Below are 22,939 nucleotides of genomic sequence, written 5' to 3' on the forward strand. Positions count from 1 at the left end.
ACTCCAGACCTGATGCTGCCGGGGCTCCTCGGTGTGTCCAAGGTGACGAAAGCTGTTCTGCGGCCATTCGTGGTCTGTCTGGAGGGTGAAGCAGCGCGAGACAACGAGGAGCTGCGGTGGGAATGTGTCGACTCCTGCCAGGAGCGCGGTGAGCGATTGGAGTCAGATTTTGAGTCATGGTGTGTGTTTTTTCTCTGAGAGGTATGGCTGGAATCTCTGTTAGTGGCCAGTCTGAGGATTGAGTAGCCTGGCAGGTCGCTGTTACCTTTTCTAGCGGGAGACGAGTTGCGGCTGTTGTGATTCTTGCTGTTCAGAGAGGAGCTAGTTTCTGCTTTCCGCAGTGAGCGCTGGTCAGGAGCATCATAGCTTTTCCTTGAGGGCAACAGACTTTGGCTTCTGACAGAACTGTTTGCTTCAGACTTGCGCAGCAGGGACTGAGAAGGAGCTTCGTAGCTTCTCCTCGAAGGGGAGGAGGTGCGACTCTCCCGACCACGGCTGTGTGAAGAACCACTGGTGTCTGTTTTCCTAAGCTGATGCTGAGTAGGGGTTTCATGGCCTCTCCTTCCTGGAGAGGAACAACGGCTGCCACGACCTCGACTGCCATCGACAGCGCTCGATTCGGTCTTGCGGAGTACAGACGGACTTGTGTCGTAACCTCGCCTGGATGCAGTCACGGTGGGGCTTTCATGTTCTTGGTCATTCAGTCCATTCTTAGCTGTCGGGCTTCGTAGCAGAGCCTGGCTTTCCATATCATAGCCTTCTCTTATGGGGGAGCCACAGCGTCCGTGGTGACTACGTCCGCTTAGAGACAGATTTGATTCAGATTTACGAAGGGGGGATTGGCTGGACGCCCTGTCATTCCTGCTTGGCGGTGAGTATCTGTGACTGTCGGATGTTCTCCTAGATGGAGACGAGGTACGAGTGTCACTCCGGCGTCCGTGAGGTGAACTGCTTCTGATTTCCGTTTTGCGGAGAGACATTTGGCCTGAAGGGTTGTAGTCCCTCCTTGAGGGAGACGAGCTTCTGCTGTCACGACCTCGACCACTCAAAGACCCGCTTACTTCCGTTCTCCTCAAGGCACTCCTAAAGTCAGAAACCGTGCTGGTCTGGAATTTGACCGAACCAGCAAATGGTTTAAAGTTTCTTGGCAGAGTTTCTGAATCGACACGTCGCCCGTGAGTGCCTTGCGAGGAGTTTCTGGATGCCGGCTCCGTCCCGTGAGACCACCCTCCTCCATCAAAGTTATGCTTGCTGAAGGAAGCGGCGGACTCACTGCGTCTGAACGGTGAGTTTCCACGTGAGGGAGAAGAGGAACGAGATGGCAGAGCTGAGCCTTGCCTTGAGGACTCAAAGCGTCCCGACTGATGATTGGTAGAGACGCCAGAGGAAGGGTTTCCCCGACCATAGGAACCGCTGCGACCTTTTCGCCCCGTTGAGGCCAGCGACTCGGCTATCTTAAAAGGAGTAGGACTCGGAGAGCGGGCGCCGACCCGGGCCTCAACCTCAACGGCGATTTCATAGGGGTCAGGAGGCAACATTTCCAAAGGCAGGTCATCAAATAGACCCTCCGCCGTTTGCCTTTCCGAGGCCACGCCGAGATTAGGGTTTCTGAAGGGGATGGTGTCTTTGGGCTCTACGCCTCTGCTGCCGAAGATAGGATGTCCTCTCTCAAAATGGCGGAATGGAGCCGGCGGCCCGCCATCACGGACTGAGCGGACACCCGCTGTCCTCCCCAGGGAGAAGTACCCACTTTCACGCTTCTGTGCGTCTTCTCTTAACCCTGCAAGAAAAGAGAGAAGTTGCTCAGCGTGACAGAAATAGAACGAAGGAGGGGTGAGAGAAATAAGAGATCATCAAAGATCAACCACTGAGCTACTACCAGAGGTGTCCTGACACAACCTGAGTGATATTGTATTACTCATAATTGCTCTTGGACACCTCAGCTGGTGACATCAAACAGTATTGCCAAGTAAAGAACACCTTTGGCTGTAACTGGATATGGATTGGTCAAGTGATATCAATCATAGGTTGACTGAAGGCTCGGCCTACTGGTGCACAGGACTCATATAGAACTACATGTGTTCAAATAAGAGATACTGAGGTACATTTCTTCTTCTAATGCTTCTATTATGTCATGTATCCAACTCTTATCAATGCATCCCTTCCGCCAGGAATTCAATGAAGCATTTGCCAAACGTCACAATATACCAGCTCGGCTTTCATGTACCCGATTGACCGCTGAACTTGTCTCTGCTCCGAGCTTCGTCCATCCAGGCGCGAGGGCTCGGCCGGTGGGGTGGAGGGTCCAGCCGGGTCATGGCGAGCTTGGTCGAACGCCGACGGACCGGCAGGTACTCGTCCTCTGCACTGAACTCCTGGTAGTCACTGTGGTCGCGACAGCTGCGTGGAAGAGGAGATGGGCGACGGATGACGAGAGTAGAGGCGGAAAGACGAGAGGGGAGAAAAGTACGAGGCAAAAGGAGGAAGAGAGAGAACAATTCAATCAGTATACCACGGATTTCATAGATTGCGTCACGCAACATGAATGTTTAAGGTTAGAAAACATGGAACATTATATATTAAAGTCTACAATTCCACTTTCTAGCTCTCCTAAAGTACCGTGCTGTCCTACCTGTCGGTGCTGTCGTCGTCGTCGCCGTCACAGATATAGAGCTCACAGTCGGGGCTCAGGATGCACAGAGAGCTCTCCCCACAACCCAGACGGCCTCTGTTGACATCGCAGTAGCTGCTCACCACCGACAGACCGTCAGAGTCCTCCTGATAGGATGACAGGGTAGGAAACGGGCCAATCACAAGGCCTCAGCAAAACTCCAGTCTCTCTTTGAGTGACAGAGTGAGGAGGCGCTGATGTCGCTCTCCTAGATCTGTCTCTCCGGCTCCAACTCCTTCAGTAGAGAGTTAGCTGAATAGCGTCCGTCCCATCTGTCCTCTCTGACACACACTCACATGTTCAGTCTGCTGTTCGATTAGGGTTACACCTCTGTAACTCGACCTGGCTCGTGGCTTTCCTCATTAATATTTCACCGCTTTTTTTTTCTTGCCATAAAACCTCTAAGACTTAAGATGTCTTAAAAAAGGATCCAAAACTGTGACTTCACTGTCTGTAAATGTCAAAAGCTGGCGTCCATCCCTGCAACCTCCAGGGATCTACAGGTGGGCCTGTTACATTGGAAGCTAAGCTGGTACAACTCGTGATCCACTGTGTGTTTAAATACGTTACTGTAACCAGATAACAGTAATGTGAAACGGGAGCAGGATAAACAGAAAAAAAGTGTTGCCAGTTTTCATACTTTATAGAAACATGCCCTTCTTCCTGTGTGTGGCCCCTCTGTCTAATATAACAAGTGATTCCCAAGAGGGCAGTAAGTGATCCAGCTTCGTTAATTTATAATAGGAGCCACTGCTTCCACCCTGCTCCTCGTCGGTGCCTCTCATTCTCCGTCTCTGACCTTTTCTTGATTTACTCAAAAAGCAACAAAGACTCACACATGATCCCGTGAGCTGGGTTCATGCGTGTGGGCCGTGTTAAATTAAGAGGGCGCTTGATTTCTATACAAACCTAAAGAAACAGACTTTTGAATCAAGTGAGAAGTTGTGAAATGTTCCATTCTAAATGACACCATGAAACTGTGTGCGTCATTTCTGATCTGCAAGTTGAATCTGAGTGAAGCCATTTCTCCTTGACTCAGCATACGTCAGTGTCAAACTACCTGTGACTTCTAATGCTCTCATCTTTCTCCAGCTAATCCCATCACTCAGCACATATTCTACTCGTGTTCCCACCTCTACCCCCCCCCCCCCCCCCCCCCCCCCGTTACCTAGCTACTGTGTTCATCTCCCTCCCTCTTCCTCTCTTCTTCCTCACCTTGCTGCTGGTGTCTCTTTCCTCTGCCTGCGACGGGATCGGCGTTAACGGCACACCTTTGCCTGATCCGATCCCAGTGTGGGTCCCAGCTTTGGCCCCAATTCCAGCCTCTGCTGTGGGCTTCTGCTGTGGCGCCGCCTCTGCGCTGTCCCCCGCGCCGGCGTGCAGGCGCCTCTGACGCAGGCATTCGTGGCAGCGGGAGGGGTCGAAGATGTTGGGCTGGAACTTGGGGCAGATGGGCTCATCGCCAGAGAGGGCCATGGTGAGTCCGGAGGGGGAACCTGCGCAATCATCGCATCCCTCGGAGGAAACTGGGAGACAGCAGCAAAAGGGGTCAAGGAGGAACATCACAATGATGTAAAACAAATAGGAGCAACTATGAGTATACATTAAAGACTTCTGTGGGCGACTTAAACATTAGAAATGTGTTGCACCGATTAAAAAAGTATAGCAGTGTTGTGGGCTGATGCAAAGAGACATGGAATATAAGAATATATTTTCAGAGCATCCTCCACAACATGAAATAAGAAAGGTAAAATAAGAATATGACAGTTTTTGAGACTAAAAGCACCCTGTATGCTGGTGAGCCTGGCTGTGACACCACGTTACAGAGACACGTGTAAACACAGAGCAGCAGCTCTGAGTGAATACTAAAGAGGATCTTTTACTTCATGGTTCATGGAAGATCCAAAGCAGAAGTGTTTCGGTAGGTTTTGACTATAATCACACTCGAGATAATGAAACACAATACACCCAGACTGTCAAAGCTCCCCACAGAGTAGCATTACAACCACTAAGCACCTGCTGTAACCTACCTTCACGTACAAGCTGCACGGCCTCTATACATTAAATCAACCAATTAAGAGTTTAAATATGAACTTTTGATATAAAAATCATAAGAAATGATGAGCATTACCTGACGAGAGAGGCTGCCGCTGTCAGCTCCACTGAGTATGTCATAAAGAGTCGGAGGATAAGCTGCCCATCAGACCCCCCACAAGGCACATGCGTCCTCTTCCCACATGCTCTCTATCCTCCCGAGCTGCCAAACCCTCAAATCCATCCGATTGGCTGCTCCGACAATGAGCGAAACTGAAGCAACCACGACGGCCATGGTGGCTCTCAGTTAACACGGCGGTGGCCCTGAAGCACACGCGGACCCAGAGCCAACATGGAGGCGGTGGGTGGCCCGCCGGTCTCTCTATTGTGCGGTTGTATTAAATATCATGGGCCTTAGAAAGCGAAATGAAGCGCTCATGCTAGGGACAGCTGGCACACGCTGGCTCAGGTTAACGTAAATAAATAAACACTGGTGAGGTGTAGGTTTAACATACGGCCAAACCACTGGCTGTGTGGGATACGGTTCTTGAATAAGGAGCACGCTGTAAGACACACAGTGGTTGGTTCTCCTTTAGATCTCACACACTCTCTCACACACACACACACACAGGTGATACTGAGCTAGGAGGAAACAGAGCGAGAGGGTTGATTTCCTGATGTTCTAGAGAGGATGTTAACAGCGTCAGCCTTCCTATTAGACAATAGCAAGAAAAGAATTCCACACAGACAGCTTGACAAAGTCACTTCTTAGCAAGATTTATGTTTTTATTTAATGGAAATTAAAAGCTAAATACACTTCAGTTTACGATCAAGCAATAAACACTACAAAAAACAGTTTGAGCACAAGTTTCTTTAAGAGGCAGGTACACTGGAAATACTGAGATAGACGGTCCAACACGGTGCGGACAGAGCGTCCACGTCGGTTCGAGTTCATTTTACACTCTTCGCAGCATATACGCGTCCTGCTCAGACACTGGAGCGATTGTGCACCTTTTTCCCAGTCAGTCGACGTCTCTGCCACTTGGTGGTCCTCCCGCTTCTACTTTTACCCTCTGTGGCGGTCTGTTTCTTGTCTGTCTGACGGCCTCGTCCACCTCGGCCTTCCTGCTTCCCTTTCCTCTTCTTGCTGGTGAAACTGCTGAGCGACGCCGTTAGGGAGCGGATCCTGTAGCAGCGGGGGAGGGACACAAAGAGAAATGCAGCTGGAGTGAGAGGGGCTGGAGGAAGACGGGCAGACAAACCGAAGACACATCTGAAGACCGCCGCTACGTCACCACTGTATTGTTGGGGCGTACAGCGCATTTGGCAACACTCACACTACCTGTGCATTCCTTAAGTGATCAGTTGATTAACCCTTTAGCCTTTAAATGTGGTCAGAAACCAAAGTGATGTCTGACCAAAAGCTAAAATACCTAAAGTATTCAAGTTGTCACAGGAAAAACTGGCAACACTGAAGAGAATATGAAGAGCCCTGCATGATGAACAGCTTACTTTTTGTTCATGATTGGATTCCCGGCTTTTCTCGGCATCGGTGCCGTTTCCTCCTGCTTTTCTTTCCCCTGTTCTTCTTCTTCTACTTCTTCGTCCTTGCCCTCCCCATTGTCCTGGAAAGCAAAGATCCTCTTTGTTAATTGCCATCAGTTACGTTCATAGCAACCATACAGAGCTATAAGCAGTAAAACCAGGCATAAGTTAGCCTGATGAAAAACACACACGAGATGACTCGAGGATTTACTGTTCACCTGCTTTGCGGCGGGTCCGAGCAGGTGAGCCCCTGTGAGGTCAAGTTCACTGATGGTGGTGACGGTGACGGTGTGGTTGGGGTGATCGTACTGCACGGACTCCGTTGTAGCGACTATCGCATCTTCCAGATCGTCTTCAGCCTCCTCTGAGAGACGGGATCGAGTGAGGGAAAAAACAACAACAATAAGCACAGAGTCTCAGCAAATCGATCAGCGATAGACTTCTGCTTTTTAACTCACCGAGAGCGTCCGTCCTCTCCTTCAGCAGCCTTATGTATTCCTTATGCCTCTGAAAGCAGACAGCCAGACATGTCATCAGTGTTTCCTTACGTGCTGCTCCCACCTAAACCAATTTGAAGTCTGCGCTCTTTCACTTCACACTTACTTCTACTCGGACTCTGATCTGCTCTTCCTTGATTTTCTTTCGAATTTCTGCCACTGCTGCTTTCCTCCTTTCCACCTTTCTTTTATGGAAACCTGTTAGATAGTCCCTGCCAGAGCAGAAGAGGAAGAAGCTTGAGAACACAGTCACCATTTCATTCTTTACCGGTTTGTGTTTGTCTCACATTATGGATACATATAACAGCGATTATAATAGAATCAAACGTGGCTTGGTGCATTTTCTTATAATGAAAACTCTTATTTAGAAATCAAATTAACATCTTGGTCAGTGGAGGTTTTGAAGTTAATGTGTCAGTAAGTAAATACACTCATAAGGAATGAATGGTGGCTTAGAACAACACCACAATGCTTCAATAGTGTATATTTCAAACCGTTTAGGCTGGTCGTAGGAATGTGACTAACGTTACTGAGCGTCCTATAACTCCGAATTATTAAGTTTTGTAAAAGTTATAATGCACACGTCTCATAAACCTGATATTATACAGTATCTGCACTTGCTTGGTTTTATTCTGTCATTAAAACGTTACACACAAATAGCGTGGATAGAGTTGCAATGCTTCTCAAAGTAATACAAATACTTGGGAGAAAGCTAACTAATGCCAACATGGAGTGCTAACCTCAGTACGGGCTAATGCTAAGATGCTAGCTAACATCTTCATTCAACACACTGTCATCAGTCGAACAACTTACTCTCTGTCTTTGTCATCAAACGAAATGATGCATTTGTTTTCTCTTTTCTTGGACCCGGGCTTAAATTTACCCTTTTGGGACACATTGTGTTGCTTTTTAGTATTCTTCATGTCGTACACGTGAGTTTACCCCACAGTACTTCCGGCTTCTGGTATTGAGGGACTAGTGATTTAACTATGTCCGACTAGAAACACGGGGCTAAAAGCCTGATAGGTTCCGCACGACACAAACATTTAGGTCAAAGTAATGATTTTGTTGGTTCAGACTGTACAGTGGGTGTAATCACATGTCACCTAAAATAAATACCTGGTTTATAGAGTTTATGCTGCTGTTTAAATTTAAACTACATAATATGTTGATAGAATGATGTATTTGATATCAGGTCACCTTATCTTATTGAGATGTGAATGAAAATGAATATGACGCTACTTCAAATGGAGGTAACACGGTCTGTATTTCAGTTAATCATGATATGACTGCCTTAATCTTCATTCCTTCGCCCGTACATTTTATATTTTCTAATTAGGTACTTGTCCACTGTCCTGTCTCCTATGACAACTTTAAGGCAATCCCTCCAAGTGGCAGGGACTCGTTATGTATCCAAAGCACGCCACCCACCACCAGCTAGAGAGTTTCATTTACACCGAGGTGTCCAGTGCTCATCACACAAAGAGAGTGTGAGAGAGAGGACACCAATAAACTTCACAGAGTTATCAGATCTACACTGGCGTTCACACCCAGCCAACACCCATGTTGAGATGAAACATGCTCTCATCTTTTTCTGTTTCACTGCTCGTATTTGTGCTTTCCATCTTACACATCCACGTCCAGCATGGTACCACTGAAAGATCACACACACACCAAACACTGTCATGTGTTGTTTTATTACAAAACAAACATCAAAATGAAACACAGAAAGTCAGACGATAAAACACATCAAGGGGAAAGACAAAAAAACGACAACAACTATTGTAACATAATTATAATGATATAGCAAAAAACTCCAGCCCGCCGATGGCTGTGTGAGCACTGCTTTACTCTTTGCACACTTTTACCAGTCAGGAAAGATAATCTACACCGATAAAAATATATTCAGGACTCTTTAGGTTGCTAACTTACACCGTGGGTTGACCTGGAAGACAGAGTTCTAATAGCATTCATGTGTGTTTGCCTGTATTTTTAAAAAACAGCGAAAAAAAGAGTGAGTCTAAAACGTCAGGCTAATTGTTTAAACGCGGGCTTCGATAAACATCTTCCTATTAAAGATTCTGTGTCTGATCCTAGGATGCTGTTATCGATATAAAACAATAACAACGACATAACTGCCCGATAAAAGCATTTATAGATAGTAATATTGCATTACCTTTAAATAAAGAAAACCAGAGCACAGAAACAAGGAATGACAGAAGTGCCTTCTCGTGTGTAAGTCAACAATTACAAAATAAAAAGCGAATTGGACAAAGATCTCTCAAAGATACAACGCCGCCATCATTTCACATGTGATGAAACATAATAAAATAATTCTTTACAGTACGTCAAGGCCATTTTTGCTTGAGAGCTTTACATCAAAAAGGTGGACATCACTTCCCAAAAAAATACCTTCACTTTTATCGCTGCGTTCGGCCCCTTTTATATATATATATATATATATATATATATATATATATATATATATCCTCAAGTGATGCGCCAGCCAGCATCTAGAGTTTCTGACACTCGCCGCCTGTGGACTCGAAAGGCGCCTCACAAGGATGGTCTGCAGGCACTTTTAAGGATGTTTGGATGCTTTTTTTTTTTTTTCTTCTGCTTTGAGGCCACCTTGCAAGGCCACAGCACGCGAGAGTTCGATGGTAAAAAGATGTTTGGTTGGAGGATCACTGTGAGGCAGCTGACCTTGCTCTCACGGTCAGAGCATCTGACAGGAAACCGTTACGACTCTGACATGATGCAGCTCTTTCTTTTAACGCGTGTGTCCTCTCAAGCAGAAGTACGGACTTCCCCTTTAATCTACTTCTGTTTGTCTGCATATGTACAACCTATATACAATCACATTTGTGAGTTTGAATGCAATTAATTTAATATGGAATATGTAGAAGCATCTGTGTGAGCGTGTGTCCATGAAACCCAATCTTGTTTTTTTTTTCCCTGGTTCTTGTTTGACTGTCAAACTCTATCGCTCTTGCGGTTTCTGCAGCTGCAAATCAAATTCCTAAAGCAACCGTACTGCTGCAGCCTAAGGTCTAAATAAAGCAGCTCAGCAAGGTCGTTATTAGAACGACGCCGCACTGGATCGAAGCATCACTTCAAAAAAACGGTCACTTGTTTCACACTCAGGATGACGGACGCGGTGCTTCAGCATCCTATTTTGCTCCACAGTACGATGCACAGTGTATGAGGTAGATAAGAAAGAGACACTACTCAGCGCTGCGTGTTTTGAAAGCCGGCTAAATCTATCCGTCTGCATCCCACAGCACAGCCGTGCTCAACAGACTCTCGGCTGTCTACTCTCCAATGCTCCCGACGCCCTTAACCGAAAGCGAGCAAGTCATTACGGTCGTTGCATCGCAGCTCGGTATCCTATAACCAATCAATTTCGCTGCTGCATTGCATTAATTAACAGCTATTAGATAATGGTCCCTTTTCCCTTTGGGGCCTATTTAACCTGATTTTCCTTGTTGTGTAGCGTTTTTGTTAGAAGTGAGGCAGTAAGCCAGCATGGTACCCTTAACGGCCAGAAGGTGGCATGATTGTGCTGCAACAGTGAAACTAAGCATCAGAGAGGAGCTAATGTTGAGCCTGCAGTGTGGATACAGAGACCGTTCAAAATCAGGTGTCTGTGTGTGACAAAAGCGGGACAGAAAAGTCTTACATGTTGTTGGTGGATGAGTAGCCTGGTTTACATCTTTGTATGTATGGTGGTAAATTACGGAGTTTGTTGTATTGTGAGTAGCCCTAATGTGTGTGTGTGTGTGTGTGTGTTCAGGAAGCAGCGATGGTTGTGCCCCCGCTGAGGCGCAGCAGGATCTGCTGGCAGTCCTGCAGTGAGCGACGGTCTCCCACCCGCTCCAGGGTGCGCTTGGCCTCGGCCAGCAGGCGGGCGCGATGCCCGGGCGGGGTTAGCAGGGGCATGGGCAGGTGGCGGCAGGCCAGCAGGATGGCATGAGCCCGCTCCCTCTCACCCAGGACGCAGTCACCTTCGGACGGCAGCAGGGAGGGGGGGGGGGGGGTGAAGAAGAAAAGTGGAGGTTAGGGTCCATTGCCTTCTGGCGTGAGTGTGTGTGTGTGTGTGTGTGTGTGTTAATACTGGGTCATTTCGCCAATAATAGTTAACATTAAGAACGACCACAGGGGAACTCATCCTGAGCCGGCGGTCAAGGTGAACTTCCACTCGGAGTTTGAGTGCGACTACGATTCTGTAACTATGACGATGATGTCTGTAATCAAACCAATGAGCCTCCCTTACCGGCTGTGTAGGAGTTGTGTGTCCTGCGTCGGAGGTTGTGCTCCAACAGCTGGTGTGTCCTTGTGGGGCTGGCTCCAGCCATCAGCCTCACTGTGGTCTCATGGAGAAACACCTGCAGAATAAAAACACACACACACACACATCAGTTCACCCAGCATACAGCAAACTACCAGGGATACCTACAAGAACCCTTCTGCCGTTGATGTAAAGCACCTCACACATATTTCTCAGCGAGTGGTCTCACAACCCGAGCCTCATGAAACGATGCAGACCGTGTGGTCCTTAAGAGTCTCGCACGAGTCAAGACAGAACAAATGAGCAGCAACCGCTGCGAGAGCAGGAGTTGTTAAAGACCCTCTGGCTACAGTAATGACTGCTCCAGTAAATCTTACAAGTGTGATTGATGATGTATTAAACCGCTGGGAGATTTCTGCAGCTGGCAAGAAGCTGGAGAGAACTTGATTTCCAAGGCTGATACAGTAAATGCAATATTATCACGAACACGATTAGCAGGTCCCGGCTGATTTGTGGGAGTTACGATCAGTGCGGCGCAGGAGTTTTTGTTAACCTGACATGCCGGCAACACATTGTGGGTATTATTACCTGCTTATCAATGTTATATCATCATACATTGTTTTATTATTCTCTGTGAAAGCTAATTTAACAACTAATCTAATATCTTGGTTTGGGCATTTGTCCATATTTTTCCATGACAATAAATACACGAGCAGTAAATTAACCAATAACATGAATCTACTGCTTAATCTAGAATCCCATGACTCTTGCGTTATTAGTTTGTAAGAATTTAGGCTTCAATGTTGTTTCTCATCTCATCCTGCATTTGTTTCTTGCAGATTACGACACCTTATATGATGTATAAATATATAACGTACACGGTTCTGAACTCTGTAATCTCTGGCCGATACCTGGACATGTCTGGTCTATTCAGGGACGTACCTTGTGTTGCGCCTGTCTGTAGCACTGTGTGAGCTTTCGGAGCGCGCTGAGGTCCCTCTGGAAACCAGCCAACTGGGATCCAGGGGCCGGGCCAGGTTCCCCATTACTGCTGCCTCCCCGCTGCCACAAACTGGTCCTCAAGGTAAGCAGCAGGTCACAGATCAGGAGCTCCACCCCCTTTGGAAGGGAAGGAAGACGAAAGGTCAAAAGTGCCGTTTGTACGACGACAACCGAGCCCCATCATCACCAGTTGTTCTCAACCCAACGTGCACGCTTAAAACGACACCGTGACATTCAGTGCCGTCTCATGTTGAGTGGTGGGGTGTGTAGCGGGTGCGTGCAGATTGGGGAGGCCTCTGTACTGCACTGCAGACACATTGCACTCGGCTTTAAGGATCATGCAATGCAACTACAATGCACCACAGCCACCTCCAGCCACCCACACACTCTCACACACACAGCCCCACGTCAGCCTCTCCCCAACTGAGCATGCAGTGTGTGTGTGTGTGTGTGTGTGTCTGCATCAGAGTGAAGACTGGTGTCTGTGACATGTGTAAGACAGCAGACAAGATCACGTTACAGGTCTGAAGGAAATTAAGGGCGCCGCGAGGGATGCTTTGTGCATTACCTTGTTCAGCCAGTTCCCGGTCTGGGCGACGGGCACCGAGATGCTGGAGCGCAGGTAGCCGCTGGCTCTGTCGCAGTGGGACAGGTAGGCTATCGCGCCCTCTCCCTTCAGAGGAGGCAGGCTCATCTGGACCGCCTTGCAAAGCAGCAGCACAGCCTTGGGCAGAGGGTGGCTGAAACAAGAGAAGCAAGAGGACAGTTGGCGTGGTTCCTTTACAACAGAGATGAATGTTTAACTGTCTTTATTACACATCTAAACCGACTGAAACCAGTTTTTACTTCACTCACTCAAGAGTGTGTAGAGCCCTCGGCATCCGCTCCGCTTCTGCCAACAGTGACCTCACAGCGGCATCGTCGCCCTGCAGCCAATGCACGGTGGCCTTCAGGACCAAAGCCCACCAACGACTCACTGGGTCTTTCACTGGCAGGAAGAAGAGAGGGAGATGATGTAGGAATAAAAAAAACCAATACGGACAAACTAGCTCGAGTGTAAGAGGCCTGAATGGATTCTTTTCTTGTGGCTGTGAAAAGCTTTTTACTTTTCCAAGCTTTTATCAAATGAGAGATGATGTGACGGCTAAGGTCTCCGTGTCTCCAGCGGGATCGAAAGCTGTATGCGTGTGATGATATAAAATGCTTGGTGTGCACAATGTCTGTGTGAAAAAAAAGAATCAATGAACGTTGTTGCTAATTAACGTCCTCTCAACAGATTGTCAATGTGTTCATATCCATTGCAAGTCATTTATTACCACAAATCAATGACTGCAAGTGTTATCTGTGATAATCCGATAAAAAGTTAATCCCCAAAGCCAAAGTGGTTGTCAGTGTATGGTTCAGAAAATCCATTCATGCCGACAGTAATAAACTCTGATGGCTATCTGGTTAATACGCTGTAATGAGAAACAGAAATCGCTTCCCCCCCTAGCGAACAACATCTGATGTGATTCATGCTTTATCGTGATTGGACAGGCCTGTTCTCCTCATGCTATTCATACCTGGAGTGGTGGTGTGATTGGGAGGAGTCGAGAAGGGAGGAGGAGGGGACGGAGAGTCCTCCGTACAGCTGTTTAACAACTGGAGGAACTCCAGAGCGCTGGAGAACTCCCTGAAAGAGACACAGATCGGAGAAGAAGAACAGATCCGGGGGTTGAGTCATGAATTCGCATCAAACTGGTGGAAAAAAAGATCGCTGGTGCAGCCGGGCCTTACCCGGAGTCGCTGTCGCGTTTGCCCGCCTCAGAGTCGCTCTGCGGCTGGATGAGGGTGTGAACGGCTCTCTCCAAAAGCTTCCTGCAGAAGCAGCGGTGCAGCTGGGCGATGGGGTCAGCTGGGGGAAGATGAAGAGGGAAACAGTGAAATCATAGCATTGCTTTAACATTAAATAAACAAAGAAACACAATATTCACTCAGGGTACATGAAGCTTAACACAACGATCTGTAAGCCAACACAGCTAATTTAGCCGACATGATTCGGTGTGAGATCCATCCATCCAGCTACAAATGATTACCAGGGGCCCGTCTCAGATTTTAATATCATCGCTGGAAATAAATAGCTGGAGTAATACTCGCAGTTAAATATGCAGTAGCTCCATTTAAAAATATTATATTTCCTTTTTTAGAAACTTCCTCTAGCAATATGAGAGACTTCTTTAAAGGAGCTAGATGTACCCTAAAAAGTGTGACGACTTGAGTTCATCTTGTGTTATAAAAGAAATTGTCCAAAATCTTTTTTGGACTGTTTGTTTTGGATAAAAATAAAATAAAAAAAAACACATTGCAGCAACACATACGCATGAGGAGGCCTGTATTTATGTCATACTTGGGTCTCTCTGAGAGGTGTACACCCCGTCGCTGCTCTCAGACTTCACCGACCAATCACAGCTCAGGAAGAACTGCCTGCCCAACGGGGTGAAGAGCCAGCGCAGGCAGTCGGGGATTGGCTTGGTCTCCGACTGGTTGGCCACACTCTCCGCGCAACTCAACAGGTAACCCTGGGAGACAAACGCGGTAAGAAAAGATGCTGATGATGGAGAGAAAACTCAAAACGAAGTAAACACCAGTTTGAAACAGTAACAAGACAGGAGATGGACCACGTATAAAAAGACTCACAGGCAGACAGGAGAGGTGGTGGCCCAGCACGGTGCGCAGGGCTGTCGCTGCAGTGACGTAGATCTGGGTGAGCTGGGCGGGGGCCATCTTGCCTTGGGCGCTCTGGCTGAGGTTGACAGCGCTCAGAGACACGGATAGAGCCCACAGGCTGCTACGCTGAGGCAGCTTCCCTACACACAGAGAGAGAGAGAGAGAACAGAAACCGTGTCATCGTGTTTGAATCTTCATATTTATATCAGTCCTTTATCTAACCCCCGTGTGCCGTCCTGCCTGTGTACACCGCACAACGCTCACCTGTGAGCTGCAGCTGGCTCAGCCGGTGGTAAACCAGCGCCGCGTCCTTGGCGCTAGTCCTAGCCTCCTCCCCCTCGTGCTTCCCCCTAACCTGATGCACCAGCCAACCCAGAGGAGTGGGACGATGCAAGATGTAGCGAATGAGATTCCAGGACAGCGAGCAGACCAGGTCCAGAGTGGTCGAGGGGAGCAATCGGGTCAAGACGGACAGGCAGGTCTCTAAACTGGCCATTGCCGCCGTGTAATCGCCCTGCAGGAGAGAGGAAGGCAGGGGAAATGGTGAGCTCATCAGTATTCAGTGAAGAGTGATGGGAGAGGGGGGGGGGGGATTTGAACATAAGCTAAAAATAAAGGACTTGCAGGGAACAGGCAGGCTAAACTGAGAGAAGAGAATCAAAGCCAATCAGACTGGGCGAAGCGATCTTCAGTTAGCGATGAATCGTCACAAATAATTCTCAAAGCGCATCCAAAACCGGATCCAATATATTCACACTGTCACAGGAAATGTGAGTAGGTTGATCGTGTTTTCCTATATTTGGAAATGCGACCACACTCCCTCTAGAGAAGAAAAACATTATGCTGGGGAAAAAAAATATGAACAGCATTCCAGCATCCGTACTCACCCTGTTGAGGTGCAGGTCGGCTTGCTTGCGATGCCTCCAGAAGGACACAGATTTCGGCGAGTGAAGGGGCGTGACGGGCTCCCACAGGTAGAGCACCCTGACACAGCCCCACACCGCTCCCACCCCGCTCAGCACCCACACCATCACCCACGGCAGCAGGCACCGCAGCCAGGAAGCTGGAGGGCCAGAGGAGACGAGACACGTGGAACATTTTTAGAACACTTCACAACCGCGTATCCTGCCGCGTCACTAATTCCATCGCGACTCCGCCCTTGCTCACCGAAGTCCTGCGTGTGAGCCGGGAACGAGAAGAGCGTTCTAGACGGCCCGTGGCCCGCGGTTAGGCCGGGGCCCCCTGAGGCGTCGGAGCCCAACAAAGACGGCAGCGGGTTCAGGGACAGGCAGAAGAAGGTCAGGGCGCAGAGAAGCAGCCGAGAGCGATCCATCACTCCGACCGAGGAGGGAGAGTCTGGCTCAATCTTCATCTGAGAGACGTTAGGAGAGAGAGAACAGGTTTACGATCATCAATAACTACACATTCAATGTCTGCGGAATAATTCACTGTAACTATGCAGCATAAGGAGGAATCCATATAATGAACTACTACCATTCTAAAGGCTAAGGTGTGCTACCTGCTCGTGATCCAGCAATGGGCTGCCTGGCTCTGAGTCCACACAGTAGGGAGAGAACTGTTGAGGGGAACCGGAACCAGAGTCCGAGGCTGGAGGAGACATCATCACTACTTCCTCTTTCATGTCCACCTCTTCAGACAGAATCACTGGCTCTGAAATGGAGATTAAATGGGGGATTAAATTAAAATCTCAAGTTGCAACAGATCGGCGTTCCTTAACGTAAACACTCACTGTTCTTCTGGTTGCCCATCTTAAGGGCCAAGTTCTCCTGCCGTAGTTTGTGGTTGACTTGCTGCATGTATTTGATGTAGTCAATGGCCTTCTTCAGCACTCCCGACTTGTGCATCTGTGAAGAATGAAGGAGGACATTTGACGGTCGAACTACTATAAAATGCATGAGAAATCATGGGTTGTATTTACAAATTCAAAAAAGGACTGTACCGGTGGGCTAACCTTCGCATCATTGCCCATGACCAGGTCTCTGAGCTCCACGATCTTGTCGTTGATGGAGGAGCGATACCTCTTCTCGATGATGTTGTGCGTCGTCCTCCTCTCGCCCTCCTTCACCACTCCTCCCGGGCCTATTACTCCTCCCATCATCTGGCCCTGATCCATGCCGGATCGGGACATGTTAGTGCAGTGAGAGGAGCCTGGCTGCAGCTGCTTGATGGGCAGTTTGTCTCCTCCTCCCATCATCATGGGGACGGTGGTCAGGATGTTGCCGCTCATCAGCGTCTGGGGACGGAAGTGCGGTCGTTGTCAGCGCGGGAACCAAAACACGACCATTATTAGCAACCACATAGTGATCTCTCAGGCTGGCTAAATACCGGGACTTGCAGAGCTGTGTTCTGGATGGGCGTGGTCAGGTGGGTGATCCCTGTGGGGCTCTGCATGGTGGACAGAACCTGCGTGCCGTCTGGTTTCAGTGTCGTGAGAACCAGCGAGTCGGTCTTCAGAATCTGAGGCTGCTGGACGAGAACCTGATGGAAAGATGCCCCCTAAAGGTCAATGTGAAGCGTTTATGTTTGTTTACAAGTTGTTCAAAAGATCAAAACAAATCTGCAGAGCCTCTGCTCATCTTTGCATTTACACCAGAAACAAACAAATTAGTGTACGAGCTATCCTTTGCTGTAATTAAGAGTGATGACTGCTAGGCCGGGTTTTGTTATCTGCCCGTTATTATCAGCTGATCGTCTTACTCACAGGGACTTGCTGCATCTGCTGCATCTGCTGCATCTGCTGCTGCATAGCGTGGACTGTGGTGGGCGCCGTAGAGAGGGTCTGGATGGTCTGACAGGTTGGGGTCAGAACACGCTGGTGTTGAATGGTCATTGGCTGCAGCTGTGGTGACGTCATAATGCTCTGCATGTGTGGTTGGAGGACTGGGAATGGGAGACAAGAGGATGGAATGAACCACATTAATGATAGGACAACAACGTGTAACCATTAAGAGAACGATGAATTTAATATAATGTGGAGCACTTCCTGACAACTATCTCAAACAGCCTCCTGTTCCTCTCTTTAGTCACCTTGGAAGCTGGAACCGGGGCTCTGGTGGCAGATGACGGGGCTCTGGATGAAACGGGACTGTCCGCCGTTGGAGGCGATCATCACCGTTTGGGCTTGGGTCTGGATGGGCAGGCCCGTCTGGCTGTGGGTCTGAACCAGGGTGTGGACCGGGAAGCTTTGGGTCTGCATGGCGATCCCCTGGGTGTGCATCTGCATTTAAGCAAAAACAAACCGCATTCCAGTTTCATCTCAACATGCGTTCTCCCCTCGGAGATCGCTGAAGTTTGATGCCACATGAGACAGTTTCGCCTCTCTGTTTTTTGATGTGCTAGGAAAAAGTTATTTCACTCAAGACAATAAACTATATCTGTCAGGCTGACTACAGTTTTGCTGAGACGGGCTTTGCTATTTGTGGGGATGCTGAGCTGGATATTATATTTTACGGTCTGTCAGTGCTGTGAATTTTTTCTCCTCTCAGCAGAAGCTTTTTTTTTCCCCCCCTTTTTTTTTTTTTTTAAGTATGGACGCCCCAAAAACAGACAATGGAATCACAGCAGGAGAGGCAGGCACCTTGAAAACAGCCTGTCTCACGACTACAGCACTACATCACTGCAGCACTTATAATTCAGACCAAAACCTAACCTGGAATACTCTCAACACGCTACATAACTTTGCATAAACTTAACTCATCCCTTGTAGAATGAACAGCAGTATTACTACCAGTAATATGGGAGTTAGTACTCATGTCAAAGTGGTGACAGCTGATACCTGGATGGTGGGCTGGGCTGTGTGTTGGGGCTGAGGCTGGATGGGCTGGACCACCTGAGGCCGCGGCTGGAGGAGCGGAGGGCTGCGGGTCACCAGTTGCTGCACCGTGGTGACGCTCACGGGGGAGGGAGTCTGTGCGGGGGTGAGGGGAGGGGTGAGGGGCATGGAGACGGGAGACAGTGTCTGGGCGCAGACGAGGCCGACGGCGGAGCTCTGGTAGACGGCGGGGGCCGGCGTCTTGGGGGCCGGAGGGGTCTGGATGGCGGGGCGCGGGGCGGTGCCGGCGCCGGCGCTCTGCACGGGGCCCGCTGGGGTCATCTGATCCTCAAACAGGTCCGGGAAGTCCCCCACCTGGTTGCTGACAAACTGCAGCATCTCTGAGGAGGCGGAGAGACAGAAGGGACTTTGAAACATAAAGCTCGTGGGAACAGCTCGGACTTTCATTCAATGATATAAAACGTGATACAGCGCATGAGGAATATGTCAACATCTGAACAATTCTGTCATTTTAAATGTTTAAATACAACACAATAACAATAGATGAATTTCACAAGATGAGCTAAATCCCAATGACTTGACAATGACTTGACTACTTTTAAGCTCGGGTCACAGCCACACGCAATATTACAGCACCAAGAAGATAATAACCTACATGCCGCTTTCACAAGTGTCCTTGAAAAGATCTCTTTGATTGATCATAAGGTGGTGAGGTTGCCCCACTGTCGACCTGGCCCACATGTGTGAATAAGATAAGAGTAGTAAAGGCCAGAGAATTACGTGGACTGGCCTTGAGTTGGCACATGCGCACACACACACACACACACACAGAGAAAGAAGCTACTGTTCTGGCCTGAAAGGCCTTCACACGGATAGCCTTGAAAAGGTGTGCAGCAATCTCACTGATGGCCCCGAAAGACAAAACGGCAAGCAGGGTGAAAAAAACACTCAAGCAAACACCAATTATGATGAAGTACTAAGCCTTTTCATCGGTTTATTTTAATAACAACATGTACGTATATCGCTTTTAAATGGAATTCCCCCTAAAAATAAAATAACAAATAATGAAATGTATCTCTATCACAGCATAAAGCTATGTACACCGTGATCATTTGCTTCATTTTATTGGGTGTTAACGTCTCTTTAATGTCCCCTCTGAGACAAAAGCAGATGTCCGAAGAAGACACGCCCGTCCATTACTGTGGGGAACGCCATGCTGCTCGCAGTCCCTCGGGACTTTGGTACTTCAACACGTTTGACAAATTGACAAGGTCCATATGGTGGAGGCTGCCATGACTGATCGACATCACCGATAGCGCACATGGGCTCAGCCATCAGGGTCAATGAGGTGTCAGTAGGCAGCGTCTGCGGGCCCTGAACTCAGTCTTACAGGCAAACCCAACAGGACACGTTTTATGGACCGTTTCAGAGGGGACATGAAATCACGGATCACCCTCACTGACGTGGGACCGTTCCTAATATTGTGAATGGGAAGATGTACGACACATGGACAATAGAGATACAGGCTATCATAGAGCCAAGAGCTCTGAACAGCTGCTACAGTTGACATTAATTATGAGTTTGCCTTATTTAACATGTAGAAGATGCTTCCAGCCACCGCTGTACGTTGTGACATGATAATGACATCATTCATGAGAGGCGAGGAGTGCCAGTCCTTCAGAACTTTGTCTACGCAAAATCATTCATGGAGCGGTGACACATGCTGTCCAACGAGCTGAGAATGAAAAAAAAATCATCCTGTCATCTCTTATGTCACTGTGACAAAACACTGAAGAACCAGGATACCAGAATAGATGCATGAAGCTGGAAAGTCGACACAGTGGAGAAATAAAACGTACTCATCTCTCTCAGCAACAGAGGCCGACTTCCTGTCACCTCTGACCGTCTGTCATCACTTGCTGTATTTCAATAAAGCGTATAAAACCATAAAAGGTGTTCTTATCGGCACACATAGCAGTTCCTCTGACGGCACTAATGGCTGCGAGAGGAAGTTCTGTTGACACAGAGAAGTTAGCAAGAGGGTCGTAAACAGTGAGAGTACTCCCCAAAACATCACCGATGTTCAGAACGGAAAAACTACAACAATAACGGTCCCGGTTGAAAAATATGCAGAATCCAGTCCTGCACTCGTCACATGGACATGCACACACACACACACATCAACTAGGCAGACACACCAGCGCATGCACTTGTGCACCACCATGGGGGGGCAGACTGCTGATGACAGACAGGACAAAGCAGCTCTGAGCCCCCAGCGGGCTTCAGACAAGCTTACACAAAGGGGAAATCCATCAGGGGTGTGGGGGTGGAGGGTTCCTAGGCTGCGAGACACAGGGAAAATAGGTTATATAATCAGAGCTGCGGTTGCCAAGAGAATAATTGGGAGGGGAAGAATGTTGTAGATGAATATAGGGTCAACTACATGAGCCCTTACAGGGGCCTCTAAGACCTCACACTCAATGAACATCTGAAGTAACCGCACAGAGAGAGCAATCAGAGCCATCACTGCAGATCTGAACGAGGCCGGGATGATGAAAGCTAAACAATTCTCCCGCATATCATTAGGAAGATGGCGTCTGCGATTTTTAGGAACTAGGGTCAATGTTTTCCTGCCGTTCTGCCTGACGGGAAAAGTGAACTTTTAAAGTGAACTTATCGATTAGCAGCGGGCCAAACAGCGACAGAGTGAAAGAAGAAAAACTCAAGTGAGGGCCGTCTTTGTTGCGGCTCGCCTGTGAATCCATCAGTCCACCCTCAAGTGTCATTTCCCTCGCTCTCTCTCTCAGTCACGATCTGTACATGTATTCACACAATGATTATGTGGGATTACATAATTGTGGTTGAGGAGGGGGCTCTGTCTAAGGGCCCCTTTGAAAAGACAATTAACACCCCAAACCAAAAGGCAGGAAGAGGTTCTGAAATGTCTCATAAGCCTGTGTGCAGTCAGTATCATCACGGTTTGTTACATCATCTTGTTAAGTAGTTGTTTAAACACACTGCTGTGCCCACTAGTAGGCGAAAAGAACAACACACACACACACACACACACACACGCAGGTCCATCAGTCCGGTCTGGTGATTTGGCATTCAGTGAAATTCCACCCAAATGGAAATCTGGTGACTCTGCACTGGACCAGCGTTTCACCAAAAGCCAAGTCCTTTCAATGTGTGCCAAAGGGCGAAACTTGTTTTGATAAAAGAGAGAGATTGGATCAGGGATGCTGATCTCTACAGATGTGTTGTCCCACAAACTCAGCTCCATGATTCTGCAGAATAAGCTTGGAAAAAAAAGATGCTGAAGAAAGGTCTTCTTCACTTGATTTAGTAGGGAAGTCATGAAGTCTAACTAGTTAAACATCTAAATGGCTCATCTTATGACTCCCTAGGCTCAGGGTGAAAACACACTCAAGCCTGATCAGCAAGTTGCATTCTTGTGTCTCCACTCACTGCCCTCATACACAGCTTCCTGATGACACCCACCTCAGCCTCTCGTGGAAAATAACACTCTGGCTGCGACTGAACTCATTTATTGTTCCATTGATTTGCAAAACATGATGATTGTACATCTATATATAAAAACCGTACAAGTTACAGACACATGCATCATTCTACATTTTACTAACTTATAGGAACTCTAAGGCTGATCATTCTTCACCTCCTGCGTACTTTGACTACTGTGTCTTGTGCAGCCTTCATACATAAACCATAAACAGACGTCCTCAGCTCTCAGCATGGACGAGCATCTCGCGGAGCTCACAGCGGAAACAGGCCGACACTAACTTGGCAAACAACACTCGACAGTGTTCGTGGTGACATAACTACTCACCGTCGATGTCTCCCAAGGTGAATTCGTCCCCTAATTCCGCCAGAGTCGGGTCCATGTTCTCCATGGTGGAGATGTACTCTCCGCTGTCCATCCCGTCGGTTCGCACCTCGCCTCCCCGGCTGTCACCGGAGGGTCGCGAGAGGGGGGGGGGGGGAGAAGACAAGACCCGCAGGCTGTTCTGTGGACACCTTTATCTAACCGAGAGGATTATTGTTGTCCGGAACAGCCGTAAGACAACGCTAAAGCCTCAGGAGAGGCAGACAACGGCGTCGATAAACTAGTTCACGCCGATACACGGTTAAGTCGTCGCCATCTTGCTTTACGCTCATTACGTCATTCACAAACAGACTCTGTGGCTCAAAGCGGGCTCTGATTGGTCGACGCCGAGCTGTTGTTGTCATGAGACCAGTCATCATCGTCCAATGACAAGGCCGCGTTTGCCGTGGTCTGATAGTACGTCAACCATCAGAAGCTTCTGTGTCATTTGAATAAACCGCGCCCCCTGTCTTCATGAAGAGAAGCGGAGCTCATTAGACAAATAAAGCACCACGGA

General features: G+C 48.3%; 2 protein-coding genes across 3 annotated transcripts; both read right to left on the minus strand.

Moving 5' to 3' along the window:
• Nucleotides 1-5,471: 5,471 nt before the first annotated feature.
• On the minus strand, nt 5,472-7,714 carry nol12 (nucleolar protein 12). The gene is made up of 6 exons (XM_079178413.1): nt 7,561-7,714; nt 6,854-6,959; nt 6,709-6,757; nt 6,469-6,614; nt 6,218-6,330; nt 5,472-5,891 (listed from the first exon to the last, which is right to left on the minus strand). The coding sequence occupies exons 1-6, from the start codon at nt 7,668-7,670 to the stop codon at nt 5,693-5,695; spliced, it is 723 nt and encodes a 240-aa protein (XP_079034539.1). The 5' UTR covers nt 7,671-7,714; the 3' UTR covers nt 5,472-5,692.
• Nucleotides 7,715-8,425: 711 nt separating this feature from the next.
• On the minus strand, nt 8,426-22,698 carry srebf2 (sterol regulatory element binding transcription factor 2). Of its 2 annotated transcripts, none has more exons than XM_079177860.1 (20): nt 22,387-22,698; nt 18,543-18,919; nt 17,795-17,984; nt 17,469-17,647; nt 17,093-17,245; nt 16,719-17,000; nt 16,497-16,611; nt 16,266-16,417; nt 15,914-16,118; nt 15,634-15,809; nt 15,011-15,260; nt 14,717-14,886; nt 14,427-14,598; nt 13,817-13,934; nt 13,603-13,712; nt 12,896-13,028; nt 12,609-12,780; nt 11,981-12,157; nt 11,024-11,135; nt 8,426-10,754 (listed from the first exon to the last, which is right to left on the minus strand). In XM_079177860.1, the coding sequence occupies exons 1-20, from the start codon at nt 22,475-22,477 to the stop codon at nt 10,540-10,542; spliced, it is 3,549 nt and encodes a 1,182-aa protein (XP_079033986.1). In that variant the 5' UTR covers nt 22,478-22,698; the 3' UTR covers nt 8,426-10,539. The 2 variants fall into 2 exon arrangements, with proteins under 2 accessions (XP_079033986.1, XP_079033985.1); XM_079177859.1 differs by having other exon boundaries at nt 16,707-17,000.
• Nucleotides 22,699-22,939: the final 241 nt, after the last annotated feature.

Source organism: Pholis gunnellus (assembly GCF_910591455.1).
Source record: "Pholis gunnellus genome assembly, chromosome: 17".
Lineage (NCBI taxonomy): Eukaryota > Metazoa > Chordata > Actinopteri > Perciformes > Pholidae > Pholis > Pholis gunnellus.